General features: G+C 41.3%; 2 protein-coding genes across 7 annotated transcripts; one reads left to right on the top strand and one right to left on the bottom strand.

Annotated features, from left to right (window-relative positions):
• The first annotated feature begins 1,252 nt into the window (after window positions 1–1,252).
• Window positions 1,253–3,548, top strand: LOC117137524 (sodium-dependent nutrient amino acid transporter 1). Its single transcript, XM_033299012.1, has 6 exons — window positions 1,253–1,468; window positions 1,533–1,815; window positions 1,871–2,090; window positions 2,150–2,527; window positions 2,584–3,322; window positions 3,385–3,548. Exons 1-6 carry the CDS (start codon window positions 1,343–1,345, stop codon window positions 3,526–3,528), a joined length of 1,890 nt encoding a protein of 629 aa, XP_033154903.1. The 5' UTR covers window positions 1,253–1,342; the 3' UTR covers window positions 3,529–3,548.
• On the bottom strand, window positions 3,549–22,887 carry LOC117137522. Of its 6 annotated transcripts, XM_033299007.1 has the most exons (9): window positions 12,011–12,092; window positions 9,259–9,733; window positions 6,888–7,283; window positions 6,099–6,226; window positions 5,766–6,009; window positions 5,588–5,702; window positions 5,377–5,518; window positions 5,235–5,308; window positions 3,549–5,060 (listed from the first exon to the last, which is right to left on the bottom strand). In XM_033299007.1, the coding sequence occupies exons 2-9, from the start codon at window positions 9,449–9,451 to the stop codon at window positions 4,862–4,864; spliced, it is 1,491 nt and encodes a 496-aa protein (XP_033154898.1). In that variant the 5' UTR covers window positions 9,452–9,733; window positions 12,011–12,092; the 3' UTR covers window positions 3,549–4,861. The 6 variants fall into 6 exon arrangements, with proteins under 6 accessions (XP_033154898.1, XP_033154899.1, XP_033154900.1 ...); XM_033299008.1 differs by lacking the exons at window positions 9,259–9,733; window positions 12,011–12,092 and adding an exon at window positions 22,178–22,887 and having other exon boundaries at window positions 3,550–5,060; window positions 7,122–7,283; XM_033299009.1 differs by lacking the exon at window positions 12,011–12,092 and having other exon boundaries at window positions 3,552–5,060; window positions 7,122–7,283; window positions 9,259–10,072.
• Between the last annotated feature and the right edge of the window lie 5,105 nt (window positions 22,888–27,992).

Raw genomic sequence — 27,992 nt, 5'->3', positions numbered from 1 at the left:
TTAGGGCAGGGTCGAAGTTGCAGATACATTTATGAATATTGAAACATGCGTGTTCTTTTGCATTTAAATATTTGAAAAAGAGCAAATACTGGTTATTCAGGAAGTATGCATGCTTTTTCGTTATAAAAATCGTGAAAGCATACTCTCCGATTTTCAAACTCAGTTTTTGCCGCTGCGTGGATTCCGTAGGTTTCCTAGTAGATTATCTGGTACATGTCGGTTAGTCGCATCAAGCAGCTCGTTAAGAACGGTTGGGCTTTCTAGAAGTCCAGATTGTGTGTGTTCCAGAGAAGGTACTCATAAGTTTAATGAATGTGTGGTGCTGGTTGCAGATCAAATAGTGCGTTTTTGAGCGAGATAAAAAGAATAAAATAATGAAATTGGGTCCCACAAACTTTGGTTTTATATGTACCTTGATCCCGGCCAATTGTGATAAGACGGCAGACCGACCACATGTGAAGCACCCAAATCTTCTCAAGAGCTTGTGTCAACATTTTTCGTCTGGCTGTTAGATTTGAATCGTGTTGACGAACCCTGTGTACATTTGGCTCCTAACACTTTGCAGTCGACAGGCATGCGTTCAGATAAGAGATTCTTCTGGCGATTGTTCGGATTCCACAGATATTTGGACATACCTTGGTTCCAGAGATGCAGAACATAGAAGACATGTCAAGTGATGTGATTTGTGATCGCATTGAACTCTCGATGATTGCAATTTTGCCTATCAGTCAACTGCAGAAAGACTCATAAATTACGTTCTGAGATAGGTATAATTAATTTGTGCAAACAGATTTGTGATTTGTATGGAAGTGGATTAATAACCAGCTGGGTACGATACTTAGGAATATTTGAACAACAAATGAAGCAAAAAAGAGAGGCCTGGCGTTAAATCGACGACTAGATATATAAATTTATGCAAATTTCTGTCAATGACCGTCATCATAAATAGGGATTAAGTTCGAGTTTCTATTTTCGGGCCAGCTAAACGATCTAGAGCTATAAAATTCAGAGTAAACAAATTCATAAACTAACGAATTAACGAAAGTCACCTGTTGTCAAAGCTTGACATTAGCCTAACATTGTTGACCAACTAGTTTTTGGCGAACTGGAAATAGCTTAATCGCGTGATTTGGTGACGAGCCCTTAGGAATAAAGCGTCATGGAGTCCACATAACCATGAACTTATTATACTGATCCACTGATCTATATAAACTGAGCTATTGTGTTCCAGGCCGTCTTGTGTCTTGTCGCCGTCCATCTGGATGCATCTGAGCTTTTGTGTTGTCTGCTGCCTGCATTTCATTTCTTGCCTTGTACCTCAAATTAGTTGTAAACCTAAAAAATGGATGATGCTGCAGAATACCAGAAGCTCCGGCGAAACATGAAGGTAGCCCAAGGATCGAGTGAAGGACATCCAGGTTCAAATGATGCCATCAGCAGTGTGATCTACAGCGCGGAAGGAGAAGAGGTGAGTATACTGGGGGATCCTTGGGCCATAGGGACTCGCATAACAGATCCTGCGTCTTTAATAGCTTACCATAAATTGTGAGGCGGAATCGGAGTCATCCGGCCAGCGAGATCAGTGGAGCAGGGGAGTGGAGTTCCTCTTCTCCTGCATCGCCCTATCCGTTGGCCTTGGCAATGTCTGGCGATTTCCGTTCATTGCTCTGGAGAATGGCGGTGGCGCCTTTCTCATACCCTACGTGATTGTGCTCCTGCTGATTGGCAGACCGGTTTACTATCTGGAGGTCATCATTGGTCAGTTCTCGAGCCGTGGTTGCATCAGGGCCTTCGATATGGCACCTATTATGAGGGGTGAGTTGGATGGAATTCATTCCCAACATGGTTGCAATTTATTTCTTTCGTTTAGGAATTGCCTATGGTCAGGTGTATTCCACCGCCTTGGCCACCACCTACTACGCCTGCATCATGGCCTTGACCATCAGGTATTTGGTGGCCAGCTTCAGTGAGGTCCTGCCCTGGACATATTGTCTGGTGGAATGGGGCAAAAGTTGCGTGGCCACGGGAGCCACAGCTGCCAATGACTCATCCATTGTGCATGGAGTTTCCTCCGCCGAGCTGTTTTTCACGTGAGTGTGGATGATCGTTTCAGAATGTAGAATCCCTTGTTAACCTACCATGCATACAGGCAAGCGGTTCTGAGGGAGCCCGAATCGCTGGACGATAATGGCCTGGGTACTCCCAGTTGGGATCTGGTTTTGTGTCTCCTGGCCACTTGGGTGATCATAGGCACAATTTTGTCAAAGGGCATTCGCAGTTCTGGGAAAGCTTCCTATTTCCTGGCCCTGTTTCCATATGTGATCATGGTCGTACTGCTCATTCGGGCGGTCACCTTGCCAGGTGCCTGGCAGGGAATTGTGTACTTCCTGAAACCCCAGTGGTCACAGCTGCTCAATCCGCACGTGTGGTACGCGGCCATCACCCAGATGTTCTTCTCGCTGGCCATCTGCTTCGGAACTCTGGTCATGTACGCCTCCTTCAATGATTTCAACAAGAATGTGCACAAGTAAGTTGAGTAACCTGTTTAGTTTCAAATCACTTTCATGTGCCACTCCTTTCCAGAGATGTGATAATAATCACCACCATAGATTCGCTTACTTCCATTCTGGCTGGTTGCATCATCTTTGGAATTCTGGGTAACCTGGCCTTTGAGACCAACACCAAGGATATTTCGCAGGTGGTCAAGGGTGGAGCTGGTCTAGCGTTCATCTCCTATCCCGAGGCCATTGCCAAGTTCAAGTACCTTCCGCAACTGTTCGCCGTTCTGTTCTTCTTCATGCTCCTGGTCCTGGGCATAGGATCGAATATTGGAATGGCCTCGGCGGTGGTGAATGTGGTTAAGGATCGATTCACCCATTTGCCGCACTGGCTGCTGGCCGTGGGTGCTTCGATAATTGGATTCCTATGTGGCCTGGTGTACATGACTCCGGGCGGACAGTTCGTACTGAATCTCGTCGACTTTTATGGCTGCACTTTTATAGCCCTGGTCTTGGCCATTGCAGAGCTGTTGGCAGTGGGCTGGATTTACGGCGTGAAGCGCGTCTGCAGCGACATTGAGTTCATGCTGAATGTGAAGACCAGCTTCTACTGGCGCATCTGCTGGGCCATTGTGGCACCTGGTCTGATGTTCCTGGTCCTCGTCTACATGCTCTTCAGCTACGAACCTCTGACGTACAGGGGGGTTCAGTATCCTCCGGTCTACTATATGGCTGGCTGGATTATCTGGGGACTGGGTGTGCTGCAGCTGCCCTTCTGGGCTTTGGTCACGATTTACCAGCAGCCAGGAAAGACTTTTGGCAGTGTGAGTAAATGGGTTATATATCTTTGAAAATATAAATACCACCTGTATCTGATGTTCAACAGAAATTCCGAATGGCCATGCAACCCACTGCCAATTGGGGTCCATTGCAGACGCAGAAGTTCGAGGCCTACATACTCCATCGAAAACGCGAGGCGGACTTTAAGAGCCCACGTGGCGGATACTTGTTCGACAATATCTTTGGTTAAAGGACTACTCACTCTATTGTATTTTAGTGTTACGCTTTATTATTAATGCTAAACGCGCCAAACGTTTGTTTGCTCCAAGCTTGCAGCTTAAGATGTGACAAAAAATTTCGAACATTTGGTAATTAATATATATTCTTAGGCTTTAGGCTTAGCATAAGCATTGAGAGTTATCTGTTTTTAGGTTATCTAAATAATTGGATTTGTTTTCGAAAAAGAAAAGCCACACCCCAGTGAATATTCAATGGTAGCTAAATGATATTGTCTTTGACTGGGTGAAATTATGGTATGTTCTATGGCTGGGATTATGCCTATTCATTGGTTTTTCATTTTATTTTCTTTGCATTGGCGGCTCTGCTCTGCTTTAGTTTAATTATCACAGCACTTTTTGATTCTGTTGTTATTGTGCAAAATTATATAGTTCTCAAATATGTATAGGCCAGGAATCTGGCGTTTTTGTGTATTCGGAGCAAGTGCCTTAAAAGTTCATCAAACTATTTACAATTGTTATAAATGTATGGCATTATGTACGGTATAAGTCCTAAGGTGTAAGTGGCAAGCTGTAGCCAAGCAATAATTAGTCAATGTTTTGATTGAAAATCGTATTTGGCTTAATCATTTGCTTAGATATATAAAATATGCAATTTTAAACAATTGTTTGATTCAAATTGAGTTTAGATTTGCTTATATCTTTGGCAGATTTCTGTTAGATTTGGGCAAAGTTAGCTAAATCCCCCATCCCTCTGATGAAACCCTTTCAATTAAATTCATTCCCCAGCTTGACAATCTTTTAGGTTTTTAATGCTAAGAATTGACTTTTGGTTTGCAGATTTCATAGCCTACATTTCAGCGCAAAATTCAGCGTTCAAATATGTGATTTACTACTATGATATATTGATATATCGGTATACATATATAGTTCCCACTGAATCTCTATTTGTTGTGGCTAAAATGGAAGTTCTTCGCTACCAACTCACACTAGATATGGTCCTATTTATTGGGCTGGCCTCTATATGATTTATAGAAAAATCTAGCACACGATATGAAGTTACCTTGAGTATATTGTCTACTACTTAAGTTAGATGCCTAATCGAGGGTTCACCAGCACATCGACCCCCTGCCATTTCGCAGCGCTGATTTCGCTGACTTTTTCTAGAGAGAGTTGAAAAATTTGTATAGGCCTAGTTAATATCGAATTAGAATCACGTAACAGGTGCAGTTTCCTTCACATTGCAGTGTTTGTTTCGCATTGGTTTAGCCATAGCCTACTACTCCATACTCCAGATCCACTATATACAGATACAGATAGAAAAATACGCGACTCCAGCGCTCTGGACTAGAAGGCCTGTATTGGTCGATAGAGTCCGGTGTATCCGCACAGCCGCGCCCGCAGCGCCGGAATCAGGAAGGCGGCCAGCGAGATGTCCTTCAGCAGCTCGGCGCACTCGCAAACCAGCAGATACATCTTGTCGCCCTTCTGCGAGGTGCTCTTGTGCAGGGCGATGCGCCTCAAGCCCGCGGCACGTGGCAGGTACCTGGAATGAGTGGAGCAGCCGTTAGACTTCGGATGAAAGCCACCTGCACTGGTGTAAAGAACATTTATAGATGGGAGAAACACATGGAGAAATTATTGCTTTACAGCGTTTGCAGTAGTGCAAGCAATGACTCTATAAATGTATCTCATAGGCACACAATTTCGTCAAGTGTACCTGTACAACATCCGTGCTCCAGTCCAGTAGAGCCAGTTCTTTTCGAATCGTTCGCCATCGTCGCCCTCGAAAACCTGCGGAATTAAAATTGAATTTTTCATGATGGAACCCAATCCCGCTTGGACTACCACTACAATCCCACCTTGAACACGCTAATAATGTAGCCGGTGGCCGCGGTCTGCGACTTCTTGAAGCTGCCCACCTCGTTTGAGGGCAAAACCAACGGCGGCCGGCAAATGGCAGCCACCTCGCTGTACAGATCCAGTGTGTGGGCGGCAGTGTATCTGGCAATGAATCGAGAAACGAGATTGGCGAATAAATGGGCGATTCGCAGGCCTGATTGGAGCACTCACTTGAGGGCCTTTGGCTCAAACTTGGACAGCGAGGAGACGCGCAGGCCAGCATAGAAGCTGGAAGGATCCGTTTGCACCGTATTGATCAGGTAGTACGAGATGAAGGGGAACTCAGCTGGGAAAGTTATAATCAGTATGAGATGTATCTAGATACGGGTGGCCTCTACGTTCCACTTACAGCTCTTCTCCATGTTGGCCAGCAGCATTCCGCCCACTGCCGTGTTGGCCTGCTGCACTTCGGTCACCAATTCGGCGGCAATGGAGCGCTGTTTGAGCAGCGGATGCGCTAGTGGCGACTCCATCACCGGATCGATGGCCTCCAGGGGACTCATCAAGTGCACCAGAATGCACAGCTTCGGATCGGAGACTTCCAGGACACTTAGAGGGCTTGTGGCCTTACCATCGGCACTTAAGGCGGGCAGCTGAAAAAGGAATATTTTAAATACTTAATATCTTTCAAATACGTTATTGAGTTTACAATGGGGCTTGTGATAAAAACTTAAATACTCACAGGAATGCCAGCTGGCAGGAATCGGTCCACACTGTGCACGGGAATGATGAAGCAGTCGCGATCCAGGGTGGCCAATGAGATTGGTTCCGCTCGTGTGACTCCCGAGTTGGCGCCGCCACCAAAGTTCACTGTAACGTACAGTGAGATACCATTAGAATGACCTTCGAAAATGCAGTGGCACAACAGTTAGCCATTTAGTTATAAAAATATTTAAAAAACGTATCAGCTTTCGGCAAGCCTATGATGTTCGATTCAAAGCTTTGCCTTAAGATCCTTGTTTAGGCTGCGATTAGTTGGCGATTAGCTGGAGTTAGAGGAGGTCGATACCAAAGCTCTTTTTGTGGTGCATGTGATTCCCCAGAAGCTTTCAGTATTTTCACTAGTTAATCACCAACAATCAGATGTAGAGAACAGGAAACACAACAAAGATATGAAACCGGAAACGGAAACATAAACAAGACAGAACTTGCAACAGACGAATTGAAGTATTTGTAGAGCATCCGGTTTGGAAATCGAAACTCTGTGGGGTTAGCTACGTAAAACGTGCAACAAACGTTAATTGGGAAAACTTTGGGTGGTATTAGGGTGTTTTCTTTTTGGATAGGAGGTGCAACATATAGGGTATTGTTTGAGTGTGTCAGTGTGTTTTATCTTTATGGTTTACGGGGTGAGCTGGCTGGCAAATGACATTAGTGTTGATCGAGTGTTGGGCAGCAACAACAACAACTATAGTTGAGATCACATCGGATCAGATCTCAAATATATTTCGATTTCAGGGGGGACTCAAACCTTGCCGCGTGGCTGCAGCTGCGGCCGCTAGCAATGTTGTTGTTGCCGTGGCCACCGTTGCATCAGCGTACCCCAGTGTTGTTGCTGTTGCTGTTGCCAATAGATGTTGCTGCTGCAGCTGCTGCTGCAGTTGCTGCTGTAGTTGCTGCTGCATTTGCTGCTGCGTCTGCTGCTGCAGGCGGATCAAACTGTTACTGGCGCTGTTGCCGTTGCTGTTGCTGTTGCACTCCGTACCCGGTCCGCTGCTGCTCCAGCGCATCAGGGAGACGGACGGCCGGCGGTCGACCAGCGGCTGCGGCATGTCCAGCTCGTAGGGCAGGTTGCCGGGCAGGGCCAGCGAGGGGGCGGTGCTCGAGAGCGGGGTGCTCGGGATGCCTGACAGGGCGCTACATCGTTCTGAAAATTGGAGGCTCTCGATACTATATGTTATATGCGCAGAAAGAACACAAAACACACACACAGCAAACAACACTGAACAACAGAACAACTGGAAACCTGAAAAACGGGGCGGGGGAAATGAGGGTGTGTTTGGTTAAATCATAATCTGTGTTTCGGTTGCTGGATATGACAGCCTTTTTACATTTGTGAATTCGAGAAGGGACGAAAGCGGCTTATAGGATACTCTTGGAATATTTGAAGTTTGATCGTTTATCCCCGTATAAAATAAAGGATAATTTATTTTATAATTATTTATAAGGGGAAAATCCTAAATATTGTACTGGAGACAATAAGATCGGATATAAGATCGTAAATCAAAGGCTTTTAAAAGTTTGACTTCATAAATCTTACATTTTAAGTGGTTCTTGTAACTGGAGTTCAAAACCAACATTTATAAAATTTTCCAAGGATATGAAGGCATGGCCTTCCCGTTTACTTTAAAAATTGAGTTCCTACGCGTTTGCTGACTTAGTTAACAGTGTGCTCCAGAACTTGACACATTCATTCATTCGGTTTCGTGGGTTAGTAGGCTCTGCTGCCAAAACGGATGCTGCCAAAAAACTCCTTAGACCTTGAGTTTTGGCCTAAATTCAAGGCCATTGCCAAAAGGGAGGGAGGTGTGCAGATATTGTTAGGGGGCCGAAATCAAATGGTAACTTACATACGCTTGCTTCCGCTTTCTGTGCGAGCTCTGTGCCCCAAAGCCAAGCCAACTGGAAAGTGCAAGATTAGCTGTTGCTGGCACTCACACACTCACCTCTCCACACACACTACCACACACAAAGTTGCACAAATCACGAATGCAACTAAATTCCATTAACAAATGAACACCTGTCCACGGTTAGTAATGCATGGAATATTTAGCAACAAATAGCATTCAAAATGAATCACCATTTAATTTCCTTTTTCCCAATCAATTCAAATTCTCTAATATTTTATATTTTATAATCCAATAAAAAACAATTTAAATTAAAAAAAACTCTATTATCTAGTGATCGAAACTTTATATTATATTGGTAATTTTGGGATCATAAAGCTCTTTATATGTTATAAATAAAAAGTTATCATATAATCACTTCTAAGTTAAAAATATTTTTTATTGATTATTTAATAGTCTGTTAAGTTTGCCGTACTATCAAATGAAACTCAATAAGGCACTTTTTCCCACCATTCAATTAGGCTTACACTCAGTCTCACGTTTTATAAATAATAAACGAAGAACCCTGCTAAACTGACCCCCAATTAGGTGGACATAATAAATGGTCCCACCTGTCAGGTGGCCGTTTGTAAAATTGATGAAAACATTTCAATTGAATGCCCTGCAATGGCTGGAATGCAAATGTCTGGTTAATGGAGCACAAGTAACTGAGGGCCAGGCTCAAGCGACTACAAAGGACCAAAGTAATCGGGTGGGACAGGGACGGAGCGAGTGGACGGCCAGGGGAGGGAGTGAGACGGAAGGTGAGCCATGTTTGTGAATGATTGAAATGGGTATGCTAGGTTTAAATGCAGACACTAAGCAATCGAAAGAGTGAACAAGGACGTCTAAATTAAATATCATGAACAAAACTGGTTAAGCCTTTTCGGTGTATTTTAGAACAAGATTTTACTAGAAAGATAATAAGCTTTTTCTTGTAATAAGAAATATAGAAATACAGCACAAATAGTTTGTACACAATCAAAAAAAAGTTTTGTTCTTAATTTATTTTTAATTTCAGGTATATGTATAAATATCTGTTTTTAAATGTATTTGACCATTATATAAGCTTGTGCACTATTTGTTTTTTTCATGTATTTTTTAAACTTAATATATATTGTAATAGACAATATACGCTGTTCACTCTTTCGATGGTCTACTGTACTCGCAATGGCTTTGTTGTTGCTATTGCTGCTGCTGCTGTGCTTGCGTTTTGCAAGGCAAACGACAATTTACCTTCGCCCACATCGTAGCCGGGTCGGTTGGGCGAGAAGAAGAGATGGGTCCTGTAGTGGATCTCCTCCGGCTGCTGGACGAGTCCCATGTCCCGGGAGCGCTTCGTCCTGTTGGCCTTCGACTGCAGCTTTCCGCCGCCGCCGCCCGTTTTGCTGGCCCCCTCGCGGAAATTCTTGCGAAACATTAAATTCATCGTGAGTTCGGTGGCTCAAATGCGTCTGGTGGGGTGAACTTGTTGATGATGTTCGGTGGGTGGTTTGGTTGGTGGGTGGTTGGTGGTTGGTGGTGCGGCTGTTGGTGGTTTTCAGTGGGTTCTCCTAATTGCTGACCACTCGGGATGGGTTGTGTTTGTCTGTGTGCGTGTGCCTGCGCGCTTTGTTATCTGATTTGTCGTTACTGGATTTTCATTTGAATAACTTTCGCCGAGCGCCGTTTTTGTTTGTCCACTTATTTGGGCCAGTATTAAATTTAATTTCTGTTTTAGAGGTCGAGCAATTTGTTTGCATTTACCAAGGTCGCACAGCCAGAATGAAGAGATAGTTAATTATTTGTTATTGCTTTCCGCGCTCGTCATTGAAGTGTATTTGTGTACTGACTAGATTATTTATTTAATTGTAAACTATAGTTTTCTTTGCTATTTTAATTATGTTGTGCGTTGCGATGTTATCCATCTTTAAACAATTTATTTCCCCTTATTTTAGCCACCTCGCCATAGTGTTGGCTTTCTAACTCGGCCCGCACACGCGAATTCGCACTTAGCCACTTGAGTTCGTTGACTTGTACATTTGGCCAACGAAAAGGCAGCAAGTCCTTTTTCGGAGCTAAGTGAACGTACACAAGTGCCCTTACACGAGTGTGTGTGTGTGTAAGTGGCAACGGCAAGCGGAAATTGCCAGTTTCCGGCTCAAAATTACTTAGCCCAACCGAACTGAACCGAACTCACTTGCAGGATACGCGAACTTGGGCTCAAGTTAGCCTACAACACGTAAGAAGCGCAAAAAATACAAAAAAAAAAAGGCGAAATAAATGCGAAATGCTCGGCAATTACTACTGTGTGTTTGTGCGAGTTTAATTAGTTCAAGACACGGCGCAATTAGTTTTATGGTCGCTTATTGATCGCCTTGGTGCGATAAATTTAGACAGCTGTTCGCTGGAACAGCGTAGGGGCGTGGCAGGACGCATGGGCGGGCAGAAATTGAAAAGTGCTTAGCCAACAATGGGCTGTGGCAATTTATAAACAGCCTGCTGGCTTAAATGAAGCATTAAAAAGGGAAAGCTCAACGGAAATTTCAGAAGAGTCAGCAAAGTAAAATTAATCGTAAAATTAATTGAAATCTATGGCAGCTTGCATTTATTGAATATTGATAATAACTACAGCATTGGATTTTTTATGATTAAAAGAATAATGAAGTCTCTTTACAAAGTCTTGGTCAACTTGCAACACTTCGCCAAATGATGACATTAAGTTCAAGGCAAATAAACAAGCCAATCATAATATTGCTCATACGCCCCGTGGTGCCTCTGGTTAAACTATTAAAGGGCATTACTTGGGCTTAATTCGTTTCGCAGCCACTTGGGCATTGCCTTTGGCAGCCGATTTCCTCCACGATGATGATATCCCAGCTAAATCCATTAACCAAGTCAATCGCGTAAACCATCAACTCAAGCGAAAATCAAACGATGAGCCACAAAGAATGGGATCGTAAACATTTTACACCATTTTCAAGTGGCTTGCCCAACTATGAGTATAATTAATTCGCTTTACGAGCCCGGCTACAACAATAATGTCCATCATTAAATGAGGGCCACATATCACACTCAAGAGGCCAAGACAAGTGTGAGAGGTAATAACCCAGCCGAGAAGAAAATTGTGCGGAATTTTCTGGCCAAAAATAAACAAGCTAATGACACACAAATTTTGCGTTCTGTGCTTTTGCCAAAATACAAATCGAGCAAGAGGTAGAGCCACGAAATTTGATAAAATTAGATTTTCATTTCGGGGGGTAAAATGCGCGTGCTGTGTTTTTGGTTTCTTTGTGTTTTTGTGCACTAGGTCATGGGATTAACGGCCCTTGACCTTGGCTACAATTTAACCCCACAGCTGCATTGTGTTTGTGTGCATATATCTGTGCTCAATTATTTTCATGAATGATTGCGTATCGTGCAGGATCTGCGTATTGCCATACATACATATAGATACATGAGGCCGGTTATTTAGAGATAAACAAGCTACAAGCTGAAATGGTAAATTAGTTCAATATTGATTTGAAGTTATATCGCTTTTCTATAAACTTAAAAAAAGCCACTGAGCCTTTTGCTTTTACACTTTTTAATTACACTCAGTTATTTGCAGTATCTTTGTCACTTTATAGATAGTATTAAAGGGATAAACACTTGACTCGCTTGTGTTTTTGCTCCAAATGGGCATTTATCAAGATATATATATGACTTTATATTTTGCAATTTTATTTGGCCCACATTCGTGGCTCTTGGCCGACTGACCAACCAGTTTCGACTGGTTTCAGTTGGCCAGAAGCGATTAACACGGACGCACACAGGACACACTGACACCTTTCTTGTTTCGTAGCGAATTTCTATTTGCTCGGGGCGTATGCGTAATATATTTTAATTAGTTTAATTTCTCGTTCGATTGCCTAAAGCGCGACACTTATTTATGAGTCATCCATCTCGTTCAATAAATAGAGCGATTGATAGACCTTATCGCCCATTAATGCTTTTCCAATATACACACGCTCTTTTCGGTGAACCGCAGGGTAAATGAAAACCATACGAAATACGAAATATGAAAACGTTTTGCCTGCGACGCGACAAGAAATCAACTGGCACTTGGAGAGCTTTTCCGCTTTTCCGCTTTTCCGCCGACGCGACTGCTGACAAGGCGCTGTGGTCGATGTCAGATCGCTCATCGTTCGCTGGGCGAGCATTTTTCATTAACTTTCTGTTCTTATGAACTTATGAAATTTTACAGCCAAGAGACAAAGCAGCACTGCGAAAAGCTCCTTTTCGTCACTTGTTGCGTATACGCCGTGTGGGACGGAATTTCAACGGACGCTCGTATGCTATGCTTTTTGTTGTTTATTAATCAAATATTTATTGCATTGTTTATATATATTTCATGTGTGGGAATACGCTTTTATGTCCTCACGGCTCGACCAATTAATGACAAGTGAAAATGAAATCGAAAATGCTTCGGAAGCAGGAAAAAAAAACACAGCAAAAACGTAAAGCTGCCCACAAATGAAAATCCACACACTGAGTGCTCACTTCTATGGGTCTTCCCATTAAAATGAAGAAGTTGGCGGGCATATTGGTTTATAGTTTAAGAGAATTAAACAATTGATATTAAATTTTAGTGGCTTGAAGCAAAGGAAGAAAATGAGCTACCCCATTAATCATTTGCAACTAAGTTACTAAGTCACTTAATTTAGAAAGGGGTATGTATTGTTCCCATCCATAATTGACTAGCTTTGTGTTCTGTAGCTTTTTGTTTCTCTTTTTATACCTTTCATGGCTCCTGTTCACCGTTGAGTTCTTTGCATTGGTGTGTGTTGTTTTTGTGCTGCGTGTTCTGTGCTCCGCTCGACTTTTTATTGATTATGTGTTGTTCCTTTTCCCGAAATTTCCCACACTGCCTCAAAGTTTCTCTCAGGGAAAAGTTTTTCTTTGGCATCCGGAAGTCATTTGCTTTTTGCTGCTCGTTCTGTGGCTTCAGCCTAATTGGTCGCTCATAACTTGCTGATTGTATAGGGTATATATCATTCTTTACGGCACTTAGTTGATTTTCCGGCTGCTTGGACTTTGATATATAATCAAAGTTTACCACAAGCCTCTGCAAAGTGATTTTGACATTTTCCGAATGACTATAATTAATTTGAAGGATATTTTGGACACTTCTGTTACCACGCTTAGCTTGGACCTTGAAAATAATCCTTGAATATTTATATCTTGTTTTAGCCTTATGTCTACAGCAAAGTGAACCATAAATTTGGATGGTATTTCTTGTGCAGCTGGCCAAATCCCCAGCCCAGGTGCATCCGTATTTGAAAGGCTTTCGTTTTTGTGGCTTTAACTGGCAGGAGGACTCGAGGGAGCCGCTGTGATTTACATGTGTCTAAGCCGCCTCCATTTCCCATTTCCCAGCTCCCAGGACCCCGGTCACCGCAGTTGTCATGCAGTTGGGCCTGCCTATGTGAGATGACCCTGCCACAGACCAAACTGTCTAAGCCCCAACCTCCACTTCCCTTCACTTCTCTGCTGGCTGCATGCAACATTACTGCATTTTGGACTGCGGCAAACAAACACGCAACTTGCCACTAAGTGCTCGGCAAAAACAAAGTTAATCAGCCAAAGAAATGCAGTACAAACCGCAATCGTGCACTCAGAGAAATGGGGTTTATCTACTGCTGTAACAATGTGGTCAATGAAAATGTTTTTACCTATATATTCGTATCCGTTTTTAAGGATCATTTGTGGTTTTGTTTTGCCTCTCGTTTGATGACCACATAGATAATTTTCCGTGGACTTGATTTAGTGTTTTATTAAATAGCGAGCGGAACGAACATGTTACCCTAGTGGCACGTACTTAAACCTGTGATCCAAAGGAATTTCCACGCTTCATAAATTTAAATGAATTCCGTTTTCATGGCCCACTTGAGTGGTCCTTCAGGGTGAAAGTGTCTCCATTTTCCACCCATTGTGAATCTTTAGTTGGCTTTTAAGTTGCCCGTTATGAGCTGCTTAACGTGTGCATAAATTTGCTGTTATATATATGTATATATCTCCCAGCCTTTTAGTTTCATTTGGCAGTGCGTTTAAGCTGGTCGTAACTTCCACCGTTCTGTTCTTGATTTTCCCCAGGAAGTTGGTGCTTGGCACGTAATTGTGTCTAGCTATTTTCCCGAAACGAAAATTCCCCCGGCACTTCGACTCTAATTTAGTTTGTAGTAGAGGGCTAAGTTTGCTTAACCAGGCAAATGTTATCTTAATTGTTAGTTATACGGCGTGGCTTTCTGATTCACCCCACATTTAAATGGAAATGGAAGCGCTGCGCCTAATTTATGACATTCGTTTAGACAATGTCTAGTTTGGTTATTAAATCTGCCAGCGATGACAGTCACAACATGACTCCGTCAACCCATGTTTACTGGGTGTCAGGGGGTGTGCTCGAAGTGCTGGTCATTAGTACAGATGGATGGGTATATTAATAGAGAAATGTGATTTATGTTATGCATTGCATGTCACTTTATCTTTACTCTTTATGGTAAAGAACGTCTAAGTAAATATTTCTATTTACGAGCTGTTAAATTAAACAACCAATAATCTTTATACCCTATATTATTAAAGGGTTGATGTGTATATATTTAATGAAGGAAACTTTCAATTTACAAACCTATTCGTCCTTCAGGCGCTTTTTAAGGTCAAGAAGGTGTCTAAACACCTCCAGCACTTGAAAACCTCCACAATTTATTTTGTGACTAACAATCACATGACAACTTCTTCAAAAATTCCGACTCCACTACGAACAGCCAGCCATCATGTGTCCGAGCTGTCAGTCCAGATAAATGATAAAAACAGACTTTGGCTTCGGTTTTGATTTTGATAAGGGGTCCGTCAGTTTGCAGATAGCCGATTGATGGGCAGGGAAACTAGGAGCTATTGACGGTGGATGGGAGCACTGGACTAGTGCCCATCTATCAGGCAGTAAATACCAATCGAATCCCTGGGTATCCCCGATGTCAGCTGCCGGCTTACTGTGCCCCATTTACGGTATGGAATTTAAAATTCCATTAACACCAGTCACCACAAAAAAATTTGGAATAGCATCGGCAAAATGGCTGGCAAATTGCAAGTAAATCTGTGTCAGCATTTTGCCTCTGCCTGCATCAGTTTCAATTTTTGCAGCTGCTTTCGTCACTTTATGGCCAACATCAAAGCGGTGAAGTGGCAAGGGGAGGGGGGAAATGCCCTGCACAAAAGGCAGAGCATAAATAACGACGTCATACCATTTCCGAGCACATAAAATTGAAAAATGCTGTGCAAATTACGTGTAAATACCAAGAGGCAGCCGAAACCAGCAGCGAAATCGCAATCGCAATGAAAATGCGCGTAAATGTTGTGGCCGGAAACTGTTTGTTCATCTGCGCCAGTGTGTGTGTATGTGTGGGTTTCCTGCCGGCTTGTCTGTGTGTGTGTGAGAGTGCGAGTGTGTGCGTGCTGGCGATATCTGTGTGCAGAAGATGAAGAAGAAGGAGGAGGAGAAGGAGGAGCACAAACTGCAGTGAAGTTTATGGCGACACTTGCTGATTATTCTCCCATTTGAACGTGCGGCAAACTTTTATGGTAAACAAGTTTTGTACTATTAGTTATTTATGGTTATAAAAATGTACAGACGGATACAATTTCAATGTACAACAGATGCACACAGTTTGTTGGGAAACACTTAAGCCACGCAACCGGATAAAGATGTAAAGCATGTCAATGGAAAATATCTCAAAAATGTAAAGATGTCTTAAATGTTATATATCTGTAAATGTTTGTTTTAAAAAGAGAGGGTATAAAATATGAGCCATCAGTTCTTTCAAGGATTTAATCCTCTAAGCAAAGGTGAAATGTAAATGTCTAAATCATTTATGAGCTTAAGATCTAATTAGTAATAATCATACTTGCCAGAAATATGTAAGCTTGCTAAATATAGTTAAAATTGAATGAATTATCTCAATAAAAATTATATTCTTTACCAATCTAATAGAAATTACTCGAAGCACTGACTGCTAAATCTAAATGCTATCCCATTAAAAAAAAAACCACTCATACATCATTCTTAATTTACATTGGCCGCACATCCTTTGGCGAATTTTCCCATCATTAGGCCAGGATATTTGCCATTTGCATAGGATTTGACCACAATAAAGTGGCTCGCATATGCAATTATGCCGCACACACATGGCAAATGTGGCATACAACATTCTACACACTGGCAAGAGCCAAAATGCTGATGTATAAATAATTCCCAACCATTATGCGGGAATGCTGACACAAGTGGCCATAACCTTCCATAACAAACAGTCGGTCATAAACATAGTATGTACTATACTATACATTCTCGATGCCCAAACGATGGCCAAGATTGGCCAAGAGCACGCATAAAATGCGATTTTCACAAATTATACGAAATCGGTTAGCACTTAGAGGCAAATAGGGGTTAAACCGAATATATTTCCCAGTTAATGTGCCACTCACTCATATAGTCGCATTTCAGGGGCTCCGGCGGGCATTCGTTGAGCTTCTTGAGCCAGTGCATCAGGTTGGCCAATTTGTTGCGCTTCGGATGGGTTCTTTCGCAATCGAGAACGTTTGGCTCAAAGTCCATATTTAGCTGGAATTTGTTCATCTCCCAGGCTTTTTGCACTGCCTTCTGACACATACTGCACTTCGACGCGAACTCTGAAGAGAAACTGAACCACAGGCACCTTAACCGTCACCTTTTTGGCCTCACGTACTTGCAAAAATAGACCATAAATTAGCCTTAAAATAGCATTTGGTCTAAAGCCTTTTTCGGCCATAATCGCTGATATGAGACAATGAGACTTTGAGACTTGTCACTCTGTCCCTTTCATTGTTGTGTGACAAAATAAAATGCCAAACTAATTTTTACTGTCATTATTCATACGCAGCGCTGAAATCAAAAGAAAAGACCCTGAAAACAAGGGAGTGAGTGGATATTTATGTGGCTGCCGTTGACACATCTTTTGGGCCACGAAAAATTACAGCCCCCCCTACCAACAATACAAAATCAAAAATTGAGAAATTTATTATGCAAAAATGGTGGCGGCTGAACGAAATGCTCTGTTGTGGATGACACCATAAATCAACAACCATCATTCATTAGCTTATAAAAATGTATTTACTGCTAAATTAAATTTATCTTGCTGTTAAAAAATAAATCTTTCAAAAAGTTACAGACCATTTTGATGAATGTGGATAGATAAATGAAAGTTTTAAGAACTTAAAATGATAAAAATAATAATGGAATATTTAGTGAAGTATCTAACTTATAATTTGCCTATTAAAGCTATCAATAAATATAACCAACTTAATTTGAATAATCGTTCTCAGTCTACAATTTTTCTATCAACTTTATACCCACACTCGCTTCATCTTTTTTTGCGTATAAGCCATATTTTATATGTAAAATATGGCCTTGACTGTGTTCCAGTTGGCCAACTACTGCTAATTATGGCCATTATTTGTGCGCTTGTTTTTTCAAATTTGTCAATTTCCGCAGTAATTTGCGACTAATTTTTTACTGGCCAAACAAATTGTTGACCAGGAAAGCCGCAAAATGCAATTAGATGCGAGTAGAGAAAGTGGAGCAGGATGTGGATGTGGTTTCTAATTGTTATGATTGGGGTTTGAGTGTCCAAGCGATGTCCTTTATCGATTTCTTGGGCTATTGAAATGAATATGAATCTTTCTGGTGAAGTATTTATTTGCTCGAGATTGACTGAAAAGACCATTAATCTCGCCTAACGGCCGAAACAAATCAATTATTCCCACAAGAGCTGAACTCTGTCCTTTTGAAGGCGAACTAATTCCGCTGTCCTTCGTCCTTGGCCAGGCTCATTAGAATGGCTTATCACCAGCACAGTGATGAATGTCGAAACTTTGGCGAAAAACCAACAAATTGTGAGACACCAATTCCGGAAAACTAGGGATGCAGAATAGAGTGAAATGCTTTTCAGAGCGCCGCCCTCAGCGATTTTTCATCCTAAAAGCTTCGCATTCATCACCAATATGCCTGTAGTATACTAGTGTACACATATCCTTCTGTATATCCTTGTGCTAGCCCATGCAACTTGAAAACTCAATTTTGTTTCGGCTCGCCTTGCATCTATATTGCATTTGCATGCCGTAGAGTAGAGAAAAGCATAAATAATTAATTAAATTAGAAGCAATGGTGAGGGGGGCAGGAAGCCTGATCCTGGCTTAGGGACTTTCCCAGGAAACTAAGAAAGTTGTTCGGCTTATTTTCGCATGACACAATTTCAGGCACAATTTCAAGAAATTTTCCGGCTTGGCTCAAAACTCATTGAAGCCCGTAAGTTTTTGGGTTACTCGGTAAAAGGGAAAATATCTTGGGCCAAACTGCAGAGCTTAATTCCTACACCGAACAAAATGTATTTGTAAGTTATTTTATAAAACTACAAAAGTATAACTACATACGTTATAATCTTAAGTAAAACAGTGCCTTTTCCATATCTAATCTATTTACATAATTTTTTTTATTAAAGTTTAAGTTTTCCCGCTGTTTGAAGTATACTATGTATTTATTGTTACTTACATATTTATTTATCTAGGATATTCACTGTTTTTTTATGCACCCCAAAGTCCGACCTTTATATACGTGACTTTCAATTGAAAATGGAACACAGAAGGAGGGAAGTAAATTTCTGCCAGGAGGAGAACCATTCCTTGGCATTCATTTCATTTGCTCCGTCCTTCATCATTCTTCCACCGAGAGGAGCAGCCATTGGGGGCGTGGCCAGCCCATAAATTCCACGTGAGCGTGTGTTGCAGTGGGTCCTCGCCGGAATCCGCCATCGTAAATGCAGACATTCGGTGGCTGGATGGCTAAAAAAGGGTTTTATGGAGTCCTTAGCCGGGCTCCGCGAAATGCCGCGCCATATGCATTAACGATTTTTATTGCTAGAATGAACGTACTTATATCAAAAGAATATCCAGCATACTCCTTTATGGGCTTCTTGCTTTCCGTATAAATCAGAGCGTGAAGAATAAGGTTTGCAAAGTGGATTTAGGAGGAAAACCAGAGGAGTTGGTTAATCCACTTAAGTGCCTAATATGGCATGACATCGACGAAGAAAAAGTGGCTAAGAGAAATATACTTATATAATAGTAAATATTAATGGCTATGCACTAAACTCTAAAATTTCAAGTTTTAAACTATCTTAGTATGCCATTTTTGGTAGCTTTAAGTTTACAAATTATGTCAATGTTCAATTTAAAAACATTTTAACTTAAGAAAGCCATATAAATTGATTTTCAACTATTTTGAATGGGTACTTTATAGCTAAGTGCACCACAAATAAATCTTTATAACACAAGCATCCTGCTTGTTGAACTTATGTTTAAGTTTACATTTGATTCATGGAAGAGCTTACGATTGCTCTTATTCCATCTGATCCCCAAATCCCCTTTGCATTTGGCTGCCGGCCACCGAACACAATTTATCCCCCATTGAGATTTAATCCAACTTGCCATCGAATACGAATGACAGCAGCCTTTGGCTGCCCAGCTGTATTTATACTAGAAACATCTAGGACACATATACATATATCCTTTTCTGCGGAATCAGCTGTAATGAGCTCGACCTTAGCCCTGCTTTGGGCCGTGTCTTTTGCTTGTCAGTGACAATCGCTGCCAAAAGATTCAATTCAACTCCTGACCTCTGCTGTAAAAGTCCAAGGCTAAGACGATTTTGGCCAAGAAATCGAGAGGAATGAAAAGGGTTATCAACTGCGGGAGTTGGCCAGAGAAACAGCTGCAGTAGCCGCACACAGTTGCACAAATTGCCACGCGAATGTTGGCAGAGTCATAAATTTTGATAAATGAAGTGGTCTGCCATGTCGCCAGCTACTTATCAGCGTTGTCATTGTCCAGGTGGCTCCTGTCCACGTCCTTTTGGTCACCGCACACCCACCACCAAATGATTCCGGCGTTTGGCAGGCTTCCAATGACTGTTGCTCGTGCTCTCGGCTCGGAAAATACCCTGAACGGCGGGTAGGTGGGCATTTAAATGGATTTTCGTATATTGAAATAGCTCGAGGGGATTTGCGTTCGGTGGTTGATTATCCACTGGATTTCTTTCCTTCTGGTTGGCTTTTCAATTTACTGTTTTGTTAGCTTTTCGCAATTTCGCATTGTTATGCGGTTCTATTTGTACTCCTATTTCGCTGCCAACGCCACATGTATTTTTTCTGCGGCTCCGCAAATGCTGCTCATGCAACAGCTCCTGGAAAACGCTGCATAAATCATACGCAGTGTTGCCCGTCGAGAGAGCGAAGCGGTTGCTGTTGCCTACTTTGCGGAAGAAGGACGTTCATATTGACTTTTTCTAGCCGGCTGGGCAAATATTAATTAACCATCCTGGTTGAGAGGAGAGGTCTCCTATTAAATTCAAGCCACAGACCCGTTCAGTGGGTCAGATTAACGACATGTATCCATCCGCATCCGTATCTATATGTATGTACGTATCCGTATCCATGTATCGCTCGTCTCAAGTCTTGTACTTTGTGGGTCACTTTGAGCATAATTATAATTACGAGCAAGTGTGCTTACAACATTTTCCAGTTTGCTGCAGTTGCTCGCTGCCCGTTTTTGTTATAGTTGTGGGCCAAGCTGGGTGCTCTGCTTTCCTTGCCGGGCGATGGGACCATAAATTTTAAATTAAGTTGCAGTGCCGTTGGCGGATTTCATTGTCGTTGCTTTTCCAGTACGCCGATGTTTCTGTTCTCGGCATTGCATTGCTTTATTTGCAATATGTACGTTGACAGCTGCAAATTCTGAAAACTGCAGTTCGCCTAATTGTGAGCGATGGGATTGGGATATTTACTGTCACTACATTATCACACATTATCAAGATAAATAGCAACGTGTTCAGATCGCTAAAATCGCTCACACAGCTACAGGTCATACAAATCAAGCTAATTTTATTATTCGCAAAACTTTTGATTGTATTTCACCTGTCAGCTGCAGTGGAACTAAAACTTGTTGGATTAAAGCTAACTATTTGGAAGTTAAAATGATTGTAAAAGCAAAGTATAAAGTATAATGGCTCAATACAAAAGGTATAGTATAGTATATATATCAACATTTAAGAATTAAATGTTGGGTATATGATAAAATGCCTCATTTTATACAGTTTTATAAGTACAGTTTGTTATTTTTCTATTACTAGAAAACTTAATCTAAAATATATTTTTCGCAAAGTATAATGTTTTCCTGTTTCGATTAAAAGTCCCATAACTTCGTTGCATTCTATTTCGGTTGCATGCAAATCTAATTCTGCGATCTGCAATAGAAATTCCCAAGTTTGCTTTCAACTTTCGTCTGTATCGCGTTGTTTGCAATCAGCGCTGACAAATTGCCAATCGATTTGATGCGCCAGACATCGGCGTCGGCCTCTGTCATCCATTTCCCCCGCTCCGCCGCCACTTTTTCCCAGCGCTTCTTTAAAATCGAAAAATTTCTGTTTGCGTTTTGATGATTGCCGAAGACAATGAAATGACAATCAAAGTCACGTGCCGCCCAACGCCAGCTGCAAAAAAAAAAAAAAAAACTGGCATGCAAATTTGTGCGAGGAAGGAAAATGAATCGAAGGGAATGGGACGATAGTTGCGAAGGGTGAACCATCCAAGGTGAAAATAAGTATCATTCGAGTATGATTCGTTTTGATTGCCAGGGACAAATGCTTCGATTGCCAGTCCTCTTGTTGAATTCTGAATTCAGAAACCTGCGGAACAACTACAACAATTACATGCCAACATTGTGTCTCCACACGCTCATTAGCCCACAAATGCCAAGTGCTTGAATAAGACATTTTCCCAGGCCGCTGCACTTGTTCTTAGCCAATATAGGCTTAACCCTCTAATAACCAACCTTAAAAACCTTCTTTAAATTCAATGAAATTCGTACATACATCTCCTTGAATTGAAACCAGAAACATTTCGCTGGCGCCACGAAAACTTCATGGGTTGTGCAACTCTTTAAAGTTTCATAACATAGAAAGCCGAACAAAGGCTGAATAGAAATGCATCCGACCTTGGTGGCTAGAGGGTTAAGCAGATTGCCCCAATCGTGTGACCCAAGGACCTAGACTCACCTTTTGTGCCGGGTCCATTGGCCGTTTGCAGTGAGGACATCGGGATGGCCAGGCAGTTGCGCGGCGGCGGCGGAACGGCGAGCGCCAGATCCTGCGGCGGTTCGGAGCGCGGACACGGCGTATACGCAATCTTGCTGCCACGTCCTGGCGTTGGACTAACGCGAGCATGCCGACCGCCCGTCACCGCTCCCCCGCTGCCCCGTTCGCTCATCTCTGCTGCGTTTCACTCTACTGGAAAACTAAATGCATTTTCTTTTTTTGTCGTCTGGCAGGCACTTCCGCTGCTGCTGGCGCTGATGCACCTGCAGCCTTGGTTGCTGGTTTGTTGGCTTGCTGCTTTTCCGGGGCTTAGGGCATCTCTCGTTATCCGGCGATTGTGCGTCAATATCCAGGCAGGCACTTTATGCTAATGCTAATGCACGGATTGCAAATGTCTCGGGGTTATGCTGGCTTCAATTCCCCCTACCTAACCCCGCACACCACGGCTAGTGCATTCAATTGGCTCTCGGGCGGGCGACCGTGAGCAAGGCTAAGGATGCGGCAAGGACACGCAGGCGACGACGACAACGAATCGAAACTTTAGGCAGTCCACACAGAACTTCACGTGCCACTGCAGCAGCAGCAGCAGCAGTCAGAATCAGAGTCACACGAGCAACAACCACAGGCGAGTTATCGGAAAAGCGCGACCACGCGACTTGCACTGCTCGATGTCCTGCTGTCGACTGAGCGGAAAAGTGGAAAATGTGGCGAGTGGCAGGAGGAAAGCGACAGCTTCTCGTGCGGGCAAGCATAAAAATAACACGATGCTAAAGTGCCGACGACACACAGCAGCAGCTGTAGCAGTGGCGGTGGCAGTGGAAACAGCAGCAGCTACAACGACAAAGGCCGAAGCGCAGCGAAATCAAAACAAACAAAATCGTTGGATTCAACGCGGCATATGCCAGACCTCGTGCTCGGCCCACAAGAGCCCTCTCGGCAAAACAAGCAACCCAAAAACCAAAACCCATACACCACCCATCTCCTACCACACTTCTACTTTCTCTCTGCGGGAGCATCTTCAATGTTGCTGGTTGCATTGAGCGAGCTTTCCACTTCCTGATGGAGTAAAGCTCACTAGCTCTAGCTTTTTTCATTCACAAAAATATGTTCGAGTAGTGTTGCCAGATCGTTGAAAGATTATACCAGGGCCTAGCAGGCGTATGAGCGATATTTTTCGGGGAGCGTTGCCAAGGACTATGGGGCGTATTAGTAACTTTTCAAGGAATGCAATTGTAAGCAGTATTCTATTTAAATATCGATCTGGATCAATAAACTTATTAAAATAAATTAAAAAATAAAAAACCTTCCGTGTTGATATATGTAAGCAGTTTTTTAAATTGATTTTCGCAATTATTTCCTTTTACAATGAATATCAAACACAGATGTAAAAAGCCATACATTTTACATCGAAAAGTTCTAAAACAATCAGCCCATCAAAAAGCTTAAAGCACAGTCAGGACACTTGTAAAATGGATACAGGATCTTAAAGCTTTTCAACAAATATACAGATATACCTTTCAATTCTAACGTTTTACTACAATAAACCACTTTTTGAATTCAAATGAATATATTTATATACCAATAACTTACCACCATTCCGATATGCAACTTAGACTTAAGCAACACCTTTAAAGCGAAAATAAGTAACCCACACCATTTCAATTGTATATTCTGCTTTTGTCTTTATTTAGTTTTTTCCTGTTAAGTAGAATAGAATTATTAAAATGGTTTTTTTTTATATTCGTTTCCTTTTTGTCTGGTTTTTTCTTCCGATTACACAGATTTACGTTAATGGAATTGGTATTGCATTTCGCATTTGCATTTGCTGCGCAGATTGGTTTGGGTAGTGGTGATACCCTATAATACTTGTCACCTTGCCCACCGGATTGTTCTATTTAATCATGTCTCAAGGTTGGTTGGTATAATCAGTTTTACAGTTTGCCTCTTGGAAATTCATACTCGTTTAGATTAATTACAATTTATAGCTTAGAAATTACAGTTCGTTTATATAGAGTCAGTTGTTGTCCTGCGGATGAAATTTAGTTACTGGTTTTGATTAGGTGATCTTGCATTGCTACAGTTTATGCCTGCTGCCGCACAGTTGCACTCCCATTGTGGTAGGTAAAGCTTTGGATATTTCGTATTTTGATATATAATGTTTAACATTTTGCTTGCTTAAACTTAGAACATTTTGGTATATATCTCAAATTTAAATCGATGTCTCGGAGCGCTGTAGCTGCTATGTTTGTTCATCTTTTCGAATAGTGCCTCTTAATCGCAGTCCACAACAAATTTGTTTTGCAAAAAACTCGGAAATTGTGTTCAGTGTATGTGTGGTGTCTGAGTATGGGTGTACTGAACGATAAAAATACATGCATACTTTTCGGCTGTCAAGGAAAATGGTAGTTGAAATAAAAAATCTATACAACTTATTTTCCGTTACAAATTCATTACAAATCAGTTAAAAAACAAAGTTCCAGCTTCAACTATCACTTAGCTGTATACATTGATTTATTTTCTAGGCGCAATAAATCTAATAAATATGAGTAGAGCTTCTAATATCCGTATATACTGTATACCATTAATAAATTGAGTTCGTTCAAGGCCTACATTTGCATTTGACGCATTTAATCTATGACAAGACTAACATCCATAGTATTTGAAAATATATTTGTGATTATTCGTGGAAATCGGTTAATCTCATAGACATTCAGTGCGGTTCCGAATCAAAACGAGGAAACTGGGTGCAGGAACGGGCCTTCTACTTGCCTGGCTTAAAGGTACACTGGTTATGGTATATGGTAGGTATACTGGACATCAAGAATAACTTGCACACTCGCTATACATATAATCCTAGGCTTTCTTCATTGCGATGAAATCTCTTAATAGGTGGTTTTAGTGCATACATTCAATGTATAACTTGTTAAATTCTTATCGGCATACAGTGGGGCAAATCTTCCGGATCGCGGAGCTTCCGCTTCCAGTTCCTGGTGTCCTTGGCTGGCCGCAGTCCAACCATTGGGATCGGATTGGATCGACATCCTTGGAAATCCGACGGCTGTACTTAATCTATAAATGAACTTGACTCGTGGAGCTCATGGATCCAAGATTAGAGTGGATAGCATATCCTTGGGGGCCGAATCGGACCAATACTAAGCGGGGGTCATGACTGATCGGTGTGTCTGTGAGAATGTAAGCCAATCCAGGATATTTTTGCGTGAAAAGAAAACGACAATTTTGGTTTTTTGTTCGAGGTTTTTAAAATGTTTGTGTATTTTTTCAAAGAAATTTCTGTATGTTCTTGTTTGTTTCGCTTGTTTGATGCTCATAGTTTTTCTTCATCGGTTTTTGCAATTTTTACAATATTCGTAAATATAACTTGTATATAGCTTTATTCATATATATTTATATATATTTGTTTGCATATATATGTAGATAGAGGCGCGAGTTCTTTGTTTGGTTTCTTTTTGCCTGTCAAAATATTGTAATTTGCTAAACACTTTTAGCATATTTTAACAAGTTTGCTTCTGTTTCGGTTGCTTTGCTTTCCATTTCTTTGACTGCCTTCTATGCAAACGAAGATAAATATTTATGCAAGTTTTGATTTGGAAATCGAGAATCTGTATGAATCCGGCCTCCAATGCCACAACTGACGCACTTCAGCAACCAATTTGAATTGGAAATGCTCCATCATTTGACATTTATTTTTTTGAAACGGGGAAAATTCGGAGTGCCTACATTCCTGGAAAAGTGACCGTTCAAAAAGTTTACATATTCATTTAGATTCGAATGTTTTTTTATGATGGGATTAGAAAAATTCGTCTGTGTCAATTGATTAGAGTTAAATTTTCATTTCTTTAAAACATTGCACAAATTTCGCTACAAAATGTTCTCTTCTTTTTGTTTTGTTTGTTAAAAAAAGTTATAGAAAAGTGTTGTTTTTTTTTGGTTGATTTTTCATTTTTTTTTATCGTTAGCGCAAATGGTGTTTTGTTCAAATTTTGTCGTTGCCCTTCAGAGCTTTCCCTCCAAAGTCAAGCAAAAACAAAGGAATTCTGCCGTGGAAAACACGCAGGGTTGCCTTGGTGTTCCTGCCTTGTCAAGTTATACTCACAGTTGTTTTTTTTTTTTTTTTTTTGTTGCAGTGGAGAAGAGTTAGAGTTAGCATGGGAAAGATCGGAGATGGCGTGAGGTGTGGGTGTGGGTGGGTTCGGATGGGACTGGATGGTGTATGGATAGATCGGTTAGAAGACAGCACGACATCACGACACGTTCGTTACAGTTGAGAAAAGGAAACAGGGTTTTCGATATGAAATTAAATTAAAACCAAGTATCGAGTGCGTTTCAGTTAGCATTGCTCGCGCAGACTTTCATTTCACTATCAGTTAGTTATCAGTTGGTAGTTGGCTAACGTTAACTAGGCAGCAGTGGACACAGAGGAAGAGATAGTTGGTTAGACAGATAGATAGACAAGCTGACAGATAGTTAGATTGGTTAGTCGGGTGGTGTGGTGGAGGCAGAGCGGATGGGTTAAAGCTAGCGGTTGCTGTGGTGCCAGGAATTGCAGTTGCAGTTGTTGCTCTAACTTCAACTTACACCATTAGGTTCGTATATTCATAGTTAATTTAAGTTACGCTTAGCTAGCCTTCTCGCTTTTGTCTAAACTTTGCTTTGGTTTTCGTCTTGAATCCACGCGTGATTTGCTTACACTTAAGACAATTGTCTTTGCATTTAGCTAGTTTAATTCATATGTATAATTTATTTATAAATATATATATACGTTAATATATATAACTGTTCCGATGCTGAACCCTCGATTCTCCACATCGTCTCCTGCTGTTAAGAGTCGTCGTCTTCCTTCGCGGGAGCCTTCTGCGTTGGTCCTGCTGCTCCTCCATACTTCGTCCTTTTCCTTCTTATATATGTGTGTGTTTGATGAAATCTTCGCCTTGCTTCTTCGTCCAGCTCTTCCTCCGCTTCGTCTCGCGTATAAATATTTAATTTTATATTTCTTTATAATAAAATTATATTACTTTAGACTTGGTTTTCCTTTTGCATTAAGTACATTAGGTATTTATATGTATATATATATATATAGAGTTCCTTCATATTTATATTTGTAATAATAATATTCGGTTTACTGCTTGCTTTTCTTTGCTGCCGCTTAAGTACTAGAGAAATGTGTTGCTGTTGTGTTTTTGTGGCGTTTGCATTGTTCAATGTTAAATCTGCTCATATACACGTATTTATATATATATATATATTCAGATCGCCGTGTGGTGTCGCTTAAGTTTGCTACAAATAGTGCCGACAAAAAAGCTGCCTTTCAAGGACCTTTTGGACTGCGGTCCTGCTGGTCCTCGTACAGCCCCCAAAAATATGCCTCATCTTCTGCTGCGCGCCACATTTTTGGTTTTTAATTTAATTTTATATCGAAAATGTATTTGTAGTTGGTTTCTTTGTTTTTTTTTTGTAATTTTTATTTGTTTTATCTTTTATATTTATTAATTTTAAATTTAAATATAATTTAATAAGAAGAATTTGTTGTTGTTTGATTTTACATTATTTATAATATATATATGTTGTATTTATAATATATTTTATTTCTGGTTTTCTGACATGTCTGTGTGTGGGCGTAAATGTGTGTGTTCAGTGTGTGGTGTGTGTGTGTGTATGAGAGTGTAGCGTGTCTATATAAACTTTGCCAGTTTGCAAAAATTTCAAATAGTTTTCTTTAACAGTTTTTGTTTTATTTGTATTTTTATTTTTATTTGTT

Source organism: Drosophila mauritiana, chromosome 2R, assembly GCF_004382145.1.
Source record: "Drosophila mauritiana strain mau12 chromosome 2R, ASM438214v1, whole genome shotgun sequence".
Lineage (NCBI taxonomy): Eukaryota > Metazoa > Arthropoda > Insecta > Diptera > Drosophilidae > Drosophila > Drosophila mauritiana.
Note: the sequence above shows the minus strand (reverse complement) of the source record. Positions and strands in the feature narration are given on the sequence as shown.

Excerpts from the sequence above, each read along its gene's own strand:
- LOC117137524 (XM_033299012.1), top strand. The coding sequence starts at position 1,343 with ATGGATGATGCTGCAGAATACCAGAAGCTCCGGCGAAACATGAAGGTA. Across the intron at positions 1,469-1,532 it reads ACAGCGCGGAAGGAGAAGAG|CTTACCATAAATTGTGAGGC; the intron begins GTGAGTATACTG and ends CGTCTTTAATAG. Across the intron at positions 2,091-2,149 it reads TCCGCCGAGCTGTTTTTCAC|GCAAGCGGTTCTGAGGGAGC; the intron begins GTGAGTGTGGAT and ends CCATGCATACAG.
- LOC117137522 (XM_033299006.1), bottom strand. The coding sequence starts at position 22,388 with ATGAGCGAACGGGGCAGCGGGGGAGCGGTGACGGGCGGTCGGCATGCT. Across the intron at positions 7,284-22,177 it reads CAATGGACCCGGCACAAAAG|AACGATGTAGCGCCCTGTCA; the intron begins GTGAGTCTAGGT and ends TCCAATTTTCAG. Across the intron at positions 6,010-6,098 it reads TCCTGCCAGCTGGCATTCCT|CTGCCCGCCTTAAGTGCCGA; the intron begins GTGAGTATTTAA and ends TTCCTTTTTCAG.